Source organism: Telopea speciosissima, chromosome 4 (genome assembly GCF_018873765.1).
Source record: "Telopea speciosissima isolate NSW1024214 ecotype Mountain lineage chromosome 4, Tspe_v1, whole genome shotgun sequence".
Taxonomy (NCBI): domain Eukaryota; kingdom Viridiplantae; phylum Streptophyta; class Magnoliopsida; order Proteales; family Proteaceae; genus Telopea; species Telopea speciosissima.
The window spans coordinates 3,240,295-3,255,909 of record NC_057919.1 but is presented as its reverse complement, the minus strand read 5'-3'; the positions used below and the strand labels follow the sequence as shown (position 1 = coordinate 3,255,909).

At 37.1% G+C, this 15,615-nt stretch overlaps 1 protein-coding gene across 2 annotated transcripts; it reads right to left on the bottom strand.

Moving 5' to 3' along the window:
• Window positions 1–12,286, bottom strand: LOC122660560 (ubiquitin fusion degradation protein 1 homolog). 2 transcript variants are annotated; one of them, XM_043855923.1, is made up of 10 exons: window positions 12,224–12,286; window positions 11,707–11,756; window positions 8,514–8,591; window positions 6,695–6,719; window positions 6,577–6,609; window positions 6,293–6,414; window positions 5,912–6,042; window positions 1,529–1,752; window positions 398–636; window positions 1–304 (listed from the first exon to the last, which is right to left on the bottom strand). In XM_043855923.1, the coding sequence occupies exons 2-10, from the start codon at window positions 11,707–11,709 to the stop codon at window positions 206–208; spliced, it is 954 nt and encodes a 317-aa protein (XP_043711858.1). In that variant the 5' UTR covers window positions 11,710–11,756; window positions 12,224–12,286; the 3' UTR covers window positions 1–205. The 2 variants fall into 2 exon arrangements, with proteins under 2 accessions (XP_043711858.1, XP_043711859.1); XM_043855924.1 differs by having other exon boundaries at window positions 1–301.
• Window positions 12,287–15,615: the final 3,329 nt, after the last annotated feature.

Below are 15,615 nucleotides of genomic sequence, written 5' to 3'. Positions count from 1 at the left end.
TAATTTTTCCTCCTGGTAAATTCCACATTACGCATTTAAGTTCCATCTGAAGCATTTACCAGGATAACCTTTTTTCATTGAAATGAACACATCATATCTTGTTTGTAATACAAAATACAATGTCAAATACACTTCTTCGTGTTTCCTAATCCATGATGAAAAAGTAAAATGCAGGAATGAATTATACTAACCAGGGAGAATCAGTTCACCCCTTCAATGAGTACTTCTTCCCTGTGAAAGCTTGAAACTTGGGCTCTTCTTTCTTTAGGGCTTCCTCTTGCTTTGAGTCCTTCACATGTTGCTGCCAGACAAACGAAACAATGAACAAATTGAAAATGAATGTACATACATCGCAGCTTAACAAGTCCTTTTCAAATCTAACTGCAATTATACTTACATTTTGGGTTTCTTTTTGACCATGGTTCGCAGTTGACCCAAACACAAGCTTCCCCTGGGGTTGACGGGTACTTTGTGAAGTAGATGCAGCTGAAGGCCTACCGTTGGCAGCCCCTGGCTGCTTGTCTTTGGATGCGGGAGACGAAACTGGTGGGTGTTGATGATTAAATGACTTGCCATCCAAGCGTCTCCCAATACCAGTAAATGGGCTGAAAGTTGGTTCTAGCACAGCCTCTTCAACTGCAAAACAAAAGCATTATCTGGTTTTGCCTCAAAAGGACTGGATTGTTAAGTCAAATTGAATCATCAAACAAAATAACCATATCCAAGAAATTCTACGCACACATTCACAAATCTGATGCCAATATGACCACCACACTCATGAGTGGAAAGTCATTTGCATTCGAACCAAAGAATTAGAAATCACCATTTTCTGGCTGTGATTTGCAATGTGCAGAGGGTTAAACATCCTAGCTTCATGTAAAATCTCATCCTGAACATCAATAAAGATACTCATTTTTTTTATTCACCCAAAAAAAAGATACTCATTTTTCAGTATAACATCTTTCTTCCCTTATTGATCATTTCATCCCTAATAGTAGTAAACCTATATGTTGAAGTCCTAATAATGAAAGAATCTTGAGCCTTCCACACATCTGATCACCCTCCACAAAGCGCAAAGCTTGGGAGGAAATCTCACCCCACAAAACCATAAAAGAGAGGCCATCTTTGGCCGCTAGTTATCTTGATTCCTGAAATGTACTAGATCATCAAAATCCACTAGTCACTCGTTTGAGCTTAAGTCCGGTTGTCGCCCTATCTCAACCAGCCTGAACCCACCCAATGGCAATTCCTAATTTCCTGTTTGTTTTTCTCCCCAACTGAAAATCTAACTAATGCAGATTCAAGTGCTACCAATGATTCAAATTGATCATGTATAATATAACATATTAGAATCATTAAGCATTATGTAAATGTATGTATGAACACAAGCGTAACTATGTAGGGCCTTGTAGGCTAACTGTTTCAAAGTTTATTTTACACCATGATGACGAAGCCACAAAGAACTAGACATGCATGAGACATAAACAGAAAGTCAATGAAATACAAGAGGGAGTGTGATCGATCAAACCTGGAGCAGGTGCCTTGCTTATAGGTACTGATGGTGCCTGTCTTTCAGGTTCCTTGTAATCAAGAGGAGGTGCAAAATCCACCTCGCAATCTGTCTCAATAATACTTATCGCATTAGCAGGCTTTGTTTCTATGATATCTATGTAATACTTCTTATTGTTATAGGCTACCATGATACTGTCTCCCGTGGTCAAGCAGGAGAAGTTCCTCAATGTAGTCTCCAAGCTGTAGAATAAGGAAAACTTAGGTAATTAGTCCAACAGTCTCAGTTGGCGATACAGAAGAAACAGGAGAAGCCCATGAAAGGACCCAACAGTAGATTCCTAACCTTTAAAAAATACATTTTCCCCAGGAATTGTCAACAATAACTTCAGGGAGCAGGGAGGATAAGGGAGACAGTAGCATCAAAATCTACTACAATTATTTCAACAACTGGTGGGGAATGGACGGTATATACACTCTTGTAAGAGCCGCAAGGGAAGAAAGTAAAGAATCCTGGTAATTGTATTCACAATGCTTTTTTTTTTTTTAATACTTGTGTCATGGAAGAGGAAGAGACCAGAAAATATCCAAGAGCATGAGCTTGGATGCATGGGAGCTTCCAATCAACATGCAGTCAGTTAGGAACACCATTTTGTAAAGGAATAAAGATGCTCTTGGCTAGACATATTTTGTTCTGTTCCGCTAGAACCCCGACTTTATTGGGTTGTAATTACTATATGATGGAGCTTGAGCAGAAAATATTGATTCAATTCTCAGGGGCAACGATCTAGGGTCAGCGTCAATCAATCTATATTGACTGACCGCTTGCATTATGTCGCTGCTAACAAACATCAATTTTTTTGGTTTTGGACCCTCCAAATCATTCCCGCAGGAGATCCAAACCAATTTTTATCTGATTCTCCGATAAAAAGATGCATTCTCTTCATAAAAATAGGGGGTAGAACCAATAAGGATATCATTTTAGAACCAACAAAGATACCTCATTAAATAATTTTTTTGGATCCAATCCGTAGTAATCAATTGGAAGGGCAAATCATAGTGTAACGTATATCCCCTGTTTGGGGAAGGTTATTTTTTAATTTGACAGCACATAATGTTGAAACTCGTAAAGAAAATCTCACTATTTGCTGATAGGATACATATGTAAAATGTTTTTAGAACTACTAATCAGTAGTTCTTAAAGTTCAATTGATGAGTTAAAAGCTCAGGTTTCTATTCCTAAGTTAATGTCTTGATGTAAAGCAAGATTGATTGACTGATTTCATTAAGCTATTGTTGGGTGATTGACTTGAGGATTAGTTGTCCCTTTGACTCGAAGACTATCAAATTTCAAGTGAAACTTCTCTCACTTGAAGCCTTTGGACCTGTCACTTTTTAACCATTGTTTGCTTTGAATAGAAAATATATTCTGTTTTGTGGTACACAAATCCACCTTATTTTAATCAAATCCTTTGACAGACAGCAAGACCTTATCCACAACAGGGAAGACTAGGGGAAATCTCCATGCCAATGAAAGTGGTGGTCTCATTTGAATTCTTGTTGTTAGTTGGGTCGTGAGGCTACATCACCTTAACAGAGAGATGGCACTAGTTTGTAAATTAGTGAATTATGTAAAAGGAATCAAAGGTATGGTGGTGTGAGACACATTGTTCTATTTTCCCATCCTTTTATGGTCTATTGAGGGGCATAAAGTTATTACCTGTCAAGAGGAAGGAGGTAGGAATCTCAGTGTAGTAAAGGCATCAACTAGTCAACACTGATCGTAGCATGCATTAGCAAATTAATATCATGCTCTATGCTGTATATTCTATTCATAATTATAAGGCTCCTTCTTTGTCAAGTTGAACACACATATGATTAGAGAGAATAAAAAGAATGGAACAGTGTCTGGCCAGGGTTGTGCTTTGTCAAACTTTACATAGCAACCATTGTGCAAAACTCTTAACCAAGAAAAGGCTCTTTTACATTATAGTTTGTAATATCCCATTAAAAGATATTCTTGATGTTTTTCACCTGAATCACCTCAGTAACACATAATCAACTAGTAAACGTTTTTCCCTAGCAAGCAAAAAATGATTAGTCATGGATTGGCTGCACTTACTAGACTAATTTCTCCCATGAGCAAACCTTTGTTTCAGTGGCCGTGTACAGAATTCAGGAGAAGGAATGCAAGGGTGTTCCAAGGGAATTTCCCTCGGCCATCTAGAGTTTAATAAGTTACTAACTCCTTTTTTGTTGGTTTGCCTTTCAAATTTTTAACAACTTGCCCAATCACGGATGTAACATATATTCTGATTCCAACAGAACTTTCATGCCTACAAGAATAAAACAATGGGAAAATTAGTGTTTACTAGGATTCAAAATTTCTACTAAAAATGGCAGGGTCATTCTTTCACCATTTAAGATTCCCCCAGTCCATTAGAATTTTTGTCAAAATTTCATGACACCTAAGATTGTTTACTTCGTTAATGCTCACCTTACTCCCTCCAATTTGATGCCATGAAATCATCAAACTGATGATTTTGCCACCAGTTCTTTTTTACCTCTCTTTAAGACTTTCAGATTGCCAATTTACTTCCACCATCTCTGTTTTACTTTCCAGAATAGCGAGTTAGGAAAATGCTGTACTGATGGCAAGAACCACCTTTGCTAAAGCACAGGTACCTTTCTCATCTGTAAAACTCATTAAGATGTTTTGAAGACCTCTACATACCAACCTCCATGATGAAGTGATTACTGGAGTGATTTTCGATTTATAGTTTCAAAAAGAACCTCCATCATTTTCTGTGTTAGGCTGGTATGATGTTACAACGAATTAGATTTGAGATGGAAAGTGTGGTTAATTGGGTTAATATAAGTTATACAAAAGCTTTGTGACAAAAGAAAAAACAATCAATTTGCTAGTAAACATGGAATCAAATTTGAGTGGATAAGTGAGGTGTACATGAAATAGGCTAACACAATATGAGGTGTTCTATGAAATTGTAACAATAATTTAACAGAACAAGGAATCTAAAAGTTAGCGAATCACAATCTTATGCAATGAAAATTTGTAAACCCAGGTAAACACTAATTTCCCCTAAAATAATTATATTGTTTATCAAAGATAAATACATAATTGTGCTGAGCAAGAAAAGGGAAAAAATTTGATATGGGAAATTTCTTTATTGGACAACTATAACCAATAAACTATGGTTTACGGGTGCTATGAAGCATATGAGAAAGCATGAAATTATAACCCAAACAAATCTTCAAAACATGACACAGATATTGTAATGCAGCAAACATAAGGACTGCAACCAAAATGACATAATAGTTGTCAAAGCAGAAGCCAGGTACCTAGGCAACCAATGAACCAAAGCATGCATAGAAAGAACATACATTTAGATTTGGGACTACTTGGCAAGTCTGTCATAATATATTATCTCATTGCATTGTATTATGGTGTAGAATAAGATCTAAACTGCTGATCATATTGAAAAATAATTAAAAAAGGATACATTAGTTGATGAATATGATGTCACTTTTAAGTCAAAACCTCACCAAGGTGCACAAGGCAACACCTTGCCAGCTTAGGTGTGCGCCATACCCACCAAAATAAGGCGGCCTTCAAGCCTTGCCAAGTGATGCCTTGACAACTATGCATAACTTCCTCAACAACTTAAGATGCTAACTTAAAACCTGAATACTGATCCCCACCACCAAAACCAACTCGAATTACCAAAGGATCCTAACAAACAAATGAACCTAGAAATCAGTGTCGAGCTCATTCTATCAATCTGCTATGGTGTATTACCATAGACTATATACCATGGTACTCCACTTCATTATACTGATATCCTGCATCACGTGGCAGACAACCAAGAAAAAATTCCAACCTCTTAAAGGAAAAAATATTGACATTAAGTGTTATCTCTATCATTAATGGAACCTAAATAAACATCAAGTGTTATCTCTTAATGGAACCTAATGTGAATTCAAAATAAATAAATAAATAAACCACTAGCCTTTCCCCCATAAGAAATCACAACAACTGGACGGAGCAAACATCCGAAGACCCTCTGCTCAGTGTCTAAAAACATCCTTTAAACTCTTCGAATTTAAAGATATGAAAACCAATAAGACAGGCATACGTGCCTTAGAAGTTTCAATATCTTGAAAAAAGCACCACGGAGTGATTTTCTTTTCTTTTCATGGAATAACAAACACCATGGATGGAAGCTAATCCGCACGGAATCATGGGTGGAAGTTAATGCTTTAACGTCAAATGGCATGTGATAGATTCTAGCTGGAAGGCACTTTTTTTAACTAATCAAAAGTATCAAATACAGATGAGACTAAAGACAATGCGTAAATATTAAATTGAAAATCATAAACTCACATGGCTTTTGGGTTGGAGATATCTAAGAAATCCATCGTGTGAGGCTGCAACTTTACATATGTTCCTTTTGGAAGAGTCATGTTTTTCACCCGCACGGTGTCTCCCTCTTGTAACAGCATGTTTTCCATCATCTGGAGAGAAAATATTAAAAGAAAAAACATTAAAAACCCAATGCTTAGCGCGGGTAAGGCTGCGGGTTCAAAACATGGAAACAACCATCTGCGAAGCGCGGGTAAGGCTGCGTACATTTGCCCTCCCAGACCCCTGCAGTAGCAGGAGCATCGTGCACTGGGATGCTCTTTGTTAAAGGCCCAATGCTTAGAAGGGCAATCGATCTCACTAACCAAAAAGGAAAAGAAAAAAACATAGTAAGATTCCTACCCAATATGGCATGTAGATCATTCCTTCTTCAGCAATGAACTCCAGAACACCGCAATGTGAAACCCGCTCAGCAGCAGCATTACGAAGCTCAAACAACATTGGATAATCAATATGAAGAGATGCTGCGAAGAGAAGTTTTAGTATCAAATTTGCTAACAGGTCTGGAAAGGCAATTGCATGCTGACAAGGACACAGAAAATATTACAAAAGTATAACACAGCCATCCACAAAAGAAATCCTTATAAACAATGAATAAGAAGGGCAATCAAATTAAAACAACTTACCAAGGCGGTCAAGGGCTGAGGGAGGCATTATAACTAAAACAACAAACACAAAATAAAAATTAAAACAAATCCAGACCAAAAATGACCAAAAAAAAACTTGATTAGAAGGTGAACTTACTCTTATCCCCACCTTCCAACTGAGGCTGCAGCAGTAAAAAGAAGGAAGGCAAGAGAGTTAGAATGCCAAACAGGCAAAGACAAGGGGAAAGAATTGCAAAAAACTAAAAGGAAAAAGAGAGGGGTGGGGGGAGAGACCTTTTCCTATGGTAGAAATAAACGAGGGCAAAATGATATGCCTTATAAGCAGCTGAATGACCATAAATGTAAATTACCTCTCTATCCATCACTCGTTACAAATTAGAAATAAATAAGGTCTCAGCAAAACTTCAGTACAGAAGTAATTATTTTGTTCTTAGTGCATACTTTGGATATATTAGAATTAAAGGGCGGAGAGAGAGATTATGTTGGAATTGGGTGCACATTTTGAAGGATAGCACAAGGCCTCATTAAGAGACTATCATTAGCTCCAAATTGGAGTGATCAATTTTAATTTCAACCATTTCTATGATTGGAAAATGCCAGTTTGATTCAAAAAGAGTACAAAAGTTTCAAAAAATATTTTTCTAATCTTCATTTATCAAAAAAAAAAACAAAAAACAAAAAAGTAGCTATTCCTAGTCCAAGGCATCCATAATTCTGAAGCAGTCACATGCAATTGCATCAGTTCATACAGGTTTGACATGAAGTAGTGAGAGCAAGTCCACATTACAGCGGTTTACTTTCCACAGGAATAAATGATTTATGCATAAGTTTTCACAAAAAAAAAAACATAAAATAATTATTATCAAAAAAAATCCATAGGTAATATCTGAAAGGAATTTGCATAAGAAACCTACATGTGTATTGTCCCCTAGCAATGGACCTCAGGAAATGGTAGGGGAAACCCAATCACAAGCAATGAAATAGCAACAAAAATAGAAATGCTCAAAAGACTGGAATGAGTCCTTTTACTTGTTCCCCATGTTGGCTAAAGATTTAAAGTATCGGTATTGCACACTACAGATATGCATGGAAATGATCAAGATACACATAGAAATACACTTTTGGAGCAAAAAACAATATAAATAAGCAATATTGCAGTTTGTTTCCTTGATTTGATTCGTTTTTCAGCAAGGAATCAAAGTCCCAAGCATGAAATTTGAAAGAAGATAAAAACTGTAAGTTTCTGATTCTAACATATTCCTAAATCCCTACCTGTTGTCCTGGCTGCATTTAGAGCTCATTAGCTGATTCTTCCCCCCTTCTCCCAGGAAAAGAAAAAATATATATATAAAGACAACAAAATGACAATTGAAATTTTACCGCAAAAAAATAATTAAAATTCTCATAATCATCAGCATTATTCGTCTGTCAAAAGAAACAATAATCCAGTTTATTTCCATTGTATTTTGAAGCAGTACAAGATTGCAATAATATCAGAGACAATAGCACTTTCGTATTTTCATCCTTGGGGGTACTTTAAAGGAATTTTATTAGTCAAAGAGTGGCTTCATAGATTAAGAATGGTACCCTTGCTTTAACACAAGAAATCTACCCCATAACTCTCTCTATTTTCCAAGTCACTCATTTTAGATACACATTTGGCTCTTGCCTCAACTTGTGTTGACATTCTGTAAGCAAAGTCTACTAACACCTAGGAGGACAGCGGCGGTTTCAAATTTCAAGGGTTGTAAATTCACATTTACTCCCTCCAAGAGCATTTTTGTATCTTTCAACTTCAAAAAGACAGGTAATTCTTGCAAGTTGTAAGACATCTAAGGCTTGATGAAGGGTGAACCAAAACATAACAACCACACAAAAGTATCCCAATATAATGATATCAACATGCTCAGGTAGTAAAATAAAAGAAGTGTGACATGTTGAGAAGGCATTTAAACCTTATCGATAAAAGAAGCAGGGTAACAACGGTATGTCTGCTCAAATGATGTTCCATGGTATCCGTAACCTTCAAAAAACTGCAAGTCAACAACCAAGAGAAAATCACTTTAAGACATTTTATGAATTATGAGTGAAAAAATATAATTATTCAAACTCAGTTATATAGGTGCTATACAGAAAATGCATTAAAACCCTTTGCAGCAGATTATTCCTATCTTTGCACAAATAGATACTTGGTATTTGGAATCTATGACATTAAAACTGAAATTTCATATGGTTTTCAGTATTATTTTTTCAGAGTTCTCTAAAAGAATTGAAATTCATTTTTTTTTTTTTTCATCTTTCTACATGGCCCAGATTCTTTCTTTCTTTTGCATACCTCCAATTTTAGTTCCATTTTACTTTCATCCAGAATAAATCATAGCAACAGCCCACAAGAAGTAAAAAACAAATCTTGAAATGTCTTAAGTAAAAACTATGAAATGATTATCCAATAAGGATCTGGTAAAATGGGATGACACATTTTCCAAAATAAGAAAGACCAAATCCATCCAATCTGAGGCGTGCTTGAACGGCCAGGATGATGAACTGCATTAAAGATCAAGGCTGACCATGAAAGTAGAAGTGGGCGCAAGAAATTAAGCAATCCCAGTTGTTTAAGAAAGGATTGTTGATTATTATTAAAATAAAATAATAATGATAATAATATATTATAGAAGTTGAATCTTGTTGACATTCAAACGAGGTCCCGTGGTGTATGCTCGTCGCCGATGATATCGATTTGGTGGATGAGACAAACGTAGAGACTGACGCTAAGTTAGAGCTATGGAGATCAACCTTGGAAACAAGAGGCTTTAAGATTAGTAGAACGTAGACGGAATATATGATGAGTAAGTTTAATCATACTATGATGGATACTGACATGGTGCAAATTGGGGAAAGAGAGATACCATAAAGTGACTATTTTAGATATTTGAGGTCAATCATAAATAAAGAAGGTGACATAGAAGATGATGTTTGACAGAGAATTAAAGTGGGATGGATGAAGTAGAGAGGTGCGCCCGGAGTGTTGTGTGACCGACGTATTCTTTTAAAGCTTAAAGGAAAGTTCTATATGACTGTTGTATGAGCGGTTATGATGTATGAGGTAGAATGTTGGGCAATTAAGAAGTGTCACATTGAGAAGTTGTGTACAGCAGAGATGAGGATGTTAAGATGGATGTGCGGAAAAACCAGGAAGGATAAAGTAAGGAATGAGCATATTAGAGCTGACTTGGGAGTTGCCCCAATTAATAACAAGCTCCAAGAAAGTCGTTTGAGGCGGTATGGTCATGTTCAACAGAGGCCTAGGGACGCCCCAGTAAGAAATGATATGATCCCGATTGAAGGAGCTAACATAACTAAGGGCAGGCCTAAAATGACCATAGGTGAAGTTGTGAGGAAGGACGCGCATAGTCTAGGTCTTGTACCAAGTATGACCTTGGATAGAGCCTATTGGTGGGCAAGAATCCATGTAGCAGACCCCATTTAGCTGAGATACTCTTGACTTGCTGGGTTGTGCCTCTTTCCTCATACTTTCATACTTCATCTTTCATTTTCTTTTATTTCCCATCTTACATTTGTCATTTACCATTTTTCATTTCTCATCTCATTTCCCCATCTCTTCATTCCCCTTTTTTTGTTTAGACCTCAATTTTCCCTACTTTGTTTAGTTGGGATAAGGTTGAGTTGTTGTTGTATTCTCTATGTTAATGATATATATTCATGATGGCTGGAAGTGTTGTGTCATGGAAGATTCACTAACAAAATGATTAGCTGGATCCTTTAATGTATTTTGTAAGTGGGAGTATTCTTAATTATGAGGTGTTGGTCTTTTCCAACTGAGCCACCCCCTTAGGGTTATTATGCTTTATTATTTTTGTTTTATGTTTATGGCAATATTATTTTTGTTATTTGTGCATGCATTTGTTACCTGTCTTGAATGATATAGAGGAAGTACATAAGTGTTATCCCACTCATTTGGCAGAGGTTGTTTAGAGGATATACATTTTGTGCGAGCTAGTAGAGTCACTCAAGTTGAGGACTTGAGCTAGTGTATAGCGAGCTAGTAGAGTTACTCAGTTTGAGAACTTGGGCTAGTATATGGGGACTTACGGATCCACTCGTAGTGAGCTTCAGGTTTAAGTAACTATAGCAGGCTTCTATATGAAGTAGCTAATTTGGTAGTTCTAGTGGCAGTTTGCCATGTGAAGAATGACTATAGTGAGCTCCTAGTGATGGAGTAGCTAGTAACTTTAGTCGAAAGTCGGGACTAATTTGGATTTGACATGTTTGATCACTGTGACATGCAACTTCCATACCACTGCTTTACACGTGTAGTATCCCATGTCGACTTAAGATGTGATGACGCTTACGATTGGGTGCTTATGTTCTTGCTTGGACCAAGGGTGTAATGTTTAAGGTGAGCTACTTTCAACACTTCCTATATATGTGATCACAGCTTATCTAATCCAAGGTTGGAGCAATGACTTCTTGCTGCCCAAGTGGGAGAATGTAATGTTTTCAGCATGGATGGGCTAGCATCTAGTCATTGTATATGTTTTGATTAGTGGATGTATCTTGATTGGTAAGCTTGGTTGGATGAAACCCAATTGGCCTAATTGGGAGTGATCTCCATAATGGGTTAATGGGTTTCAGTTAACCGCCTTAATGTGGGCCTATTTACAATAGGATCTTATTATAGGACAGTCCAAGTTGTACTATGTTTCAGGGTTAGTCAAAGCTCCCCATCTATATAAAGGAAGCAGCACCAATTAATTGTTATCACTGACAAATTACATAGAGAGGGGAGCAGACAAGACTGACAAGCAGAAAAGCTAGTGATAGAGGAGACCTTCTACAAGCGCTATATATCCGGATATGATTCCAATGGAATCTCCATGATTGTATATTGTTTGTGTTCATTGATTCAACATGTTGATCTTATAAAACTAAAACATCATATAAATTTCAATAGCTGCTCACCCAAAAGCATAATGCAGACAAAATTTCACATGTAACCAAATAAAGCTAAAACATCATATAAATTGCAACTGGCAAAGCTTTAACGAGTTTACTCTACATTCAAGCACAATGGTTAACCTCTATTCCCTGAGAACCTGAATCAGAAAATCTATGATCACAAAAATATACCATTGTAACAGCGTTTTGGTAGCAGAACCAAGTATCACCTTCAGAGATCCCTACAAGAAGACTGCCCCACCAAAAGTCAGATAACAAGATACCCGAACCACAACTGAAAAGTCATGCCAGTCTTGAGAACAAGCTGTTTGATCAAGAGCTTACAACTCAAACTCCTACAATTAATAGAGCTGTAACATTATAGGTAAAATGCGTTGGAAGGAAATGATCATAGCATCCATGAACTCTCACACGGCCAAAAGAAAATATTAAACGAACAGAAATCCAAAATATAATCAAGTATTTTTTTTTTCTGGGGATAGGAAAAAAGGGATACAGAGTATTGGGAAAAAGAAAACCTAGTGACGAGGAGAATGTCTTTTTTTTTTTAAAAAAAAAAAGAAGCAAAAGTTCAAAAGAAAAGTAAGGTAAGACCACATTCGGAAGGCCGTAGTGAACTCAAATTGAAATTCAACAGAGGAAAACAAAGACACAGAAATTTCGATAATAAGGGGAACAAATGCAATAACTTGAAGTCCAAGAAAAAGAATGGCGATACTAAAAGGTGCGGTCCTGACCGGATGCAGAAGACGACCGTTGAGAAGCCAGACACAGAATCGGAGACGGAATGAGGAGGAGGAGGAGGAGGAGGGAGTAAACCGAAGATGCGCTCCTGTTCTTATTATCCACGCTACGCTTTAGCTCTCCCTGATTCTGCCACGTAATTACTATGCTTTTGTTTTTGGTAAATCCACGTAATTACTCTACTGGTAAAGGGAATGCTTGCGAGGGCGCCCGTAGGATCATTCACCGCCGAACCTTGGCTTTTCAGATACACGATCCAACGAACCAAGAAGAGCCCCATTTCACACGAAGTACACCCGTACGCCATGGTCCTTAGCCCATTCAGGATAGATGGAGTCCACTTGTATATTTTTGGGTTAAATACGCATACACATCCTAAGTCGTCCAAAAATTCCACCTACAACCCCTGTTCTTTTGACAATTCTACACACACCCCTTATTTTTCAAATGAATCCATGTTTTAGTTCATTGCTGTTAATATTAAGTGTTAGACGTTAAAAAAAAAATTTATTGGCCAAACTGCCCTTTCTTCTAACCATCCCTCTAATTTAAAAAAACATTTTTGCCCTTCCCTATTTGTTATTGAGAAACTAACTCCACCCAACCTATTTTACCGGTGCATACCCACATGAAGCGAGAAACGAAAACCTTGGGAGCAGCTACTGCTCCGGCGAGGTGCCCACCTGCCGCTCCGTGACCAGTTGCTGCTCCGGCGACTACCTCCTTCTCTGGTGAACAGAAAAAATCAAGAACAGATTATTAAGATCAAATCCAATATAAAGGCTCCTGACGACCTTACCACATGGCCAAGAAACAATGTGCAAAAACAAACACATGATCCCATTGAGTCCAAAACAAAAGAAACGAAAACCATTTTATTCAGACACACAAGTTCTTTCCATTAACTTGGGTCCACTTGGAGCCTTCCAATCTGGGTCTGGAATGTCATAGTTAGTAAAAACGGGAATGACAAAAAATGGAGTTTTACGGTACGGATTTTAAACGGTAAAAAATTGCAAATGGACGGTCAAATAAAACGATCAAAAAAATAGAGAACGGCAAAAAATGGTAAATGGACTATATGGGTTTTAAACGTTTACATTTAAAAAAAACGGAACCAAAAAAATGGCATTATTCTCATATAAATTGAGAAAATTTTATTTAAAATATATGCTTTTATTTTCGGTATCCGTGCATTGACCTTGAGTTGAAGATAATATCATGAAAAATATAGTCCTTCGAGTCATCTTTACATCTTTGAAAGAATCAAGCCGATCAGAGTTCGGGAGAGAGAGAGAGATATGATCAATTAAGTCCAAGGTCTTAAAAAAACCAAAAAAAAAAAAAAAAAACATATTTTAAACGCATTTAAAACAGGAATGCTTGTCGTTTGTCGTTTTTTACCGTATGTTTGTGAAGCATACGATAAAACGTGTTTAAAACAGTAAAAACGAAAACATATTTAAAACGGAATTTTAACCTCGTTTTTGCTAACAATGGTCTGGATAGCCAAGATTCATAATAAACTTGCATATGACAAACAATGAATTTAAAATTACCACTACAAAAACTTCAGTCCACCCGTTACATAATCAACCACGTCTGCAGGTCCAAGAATAGCCATCACTGTCCGGGAATTTGGAGCAATTTGTGTTCTTCCAGCATCAACTGTTGTAATATGGGTAGGTAACTTGCAACTCTTCCTCACTCTCAATTTTAAGAACCACCTTCACTTGACCACGCATCTCCCACCTGTTCAGCTCTTTTGGGGCTCTATGAAGAAGGAGCTTTTTGTAGAGACCCAAAATTGCATGACTGCATTGGGCGGCAATCTTTCCTTTACCCATCTTTAAGTCATTCCTCACAGGGTTGAGGAGGAAGTGTTCGATTGAGAAAGGGTAAGGGCAAAGGTTGTGGTATCTTTTTTTTTCCCTTTTTTTTTTATTTAAGGGCATTGTGGTAATTATGCTCGATGGTATAATTGTACATTACATTCTTTAATTTCGGATCCGTTAGCATTTAACGCCTGATAATAACGGCAGGGACTTAAATATGGATTAATTTGGAGGTATTTTCGTTTGTTCTTCACCATTTCATGTGCAGGGTTGTTAGTTCATTGGATTCCAGTGTCTTCTCAGGGATTAATGGACAATGAGTTTTTTCTTGTAGACACATTTAGCGCTTGGGGTAGTGGGAAGAAAGGAAGATTCATATCCAAAAAAAAATTTCTGGGATCGTAATTATAGCTTTTCACAAACTTCTTCTCAACAGAAAATTCCTTATCGGTGCCGCTTAAAACTGGAAATTAGTGTTCGCTCTGTTTCATGGATTAGTCTTTTGAGAGTTGAGAATCCAGACTCCAGAGAATTTTGAGGACCCTGGCTTTGTGGGTAGTTGTTGGAGTGAGGTTCATTTCTTCATTACCACAGTTGCAGAGGTGAGCCGTCGGTTTGTTCCTTCGATTTCGACGACGGTTGCAGAGGTGAGGGTGGGCAGACTTGAGTGGTTGCAGAGGTGAGAAGTGAGAAGTGAGATGACCAAAAGTGAACAATTGTAGAGATGGGTAGGCTTCTTCCTTCGATTGAGGAAGAAGAAGACTTGGTTCAATTGTTTTAAGGGGAAGAGTAAAATTATTTTTTAGAAAAAACCAACCTACGTGGTTGCTTTAAAATAACGGGATAACTCAAAGGGTGACACTGATAATTTTTCTTTTTCAAATCCTAAACAATTTGGGGAAAATGAGTTGGGTTTTTTCTTTTTCTTTTTCAAACTCAAGGGCAATTTGGTTAATTTATCCTTTGGTGTTAGTCCTAATTTAACAGCATGAGGGCATGTGTTAACTTTTTAAAAAAAGAAAGGGACACATGAAATTTCCTAAAACTAATGGATATTTTTATAATTACGTGATACCTCAGGGGAGGTACGTGAAAATTTCCCTTTAAAAAACACAACATAGAAGGAAAAAAGATAAGATGCGTGAATATCATCAAATGGTCAAGATGAACCACAAATCTGTCGTGCCCAGCCCCAAAGTGTTGCTTACCTTAAAAGTTTGAACCCTGAGGGGTTGGCTGCCCAGAATCCACAAGATGTTGGAAGTTGAGACGATGAGACAACAAAAATACGGTAAATAAATAGTGGGTCCAGATTTTTAAGATCATGGGTGGAAGAGTAAGGCTGCATTTGGCATGCATTATCGACCAAGAATGCATACCAAATGCAGCCCTACTGTACGCAAATAATGCCTTAGATTTCAACTATATTGCCATTGAAAACCAAATCCATACTTACCGGAAGGTTTAAAATACAGGTCCCTGTAATTAACTGCTATTAATT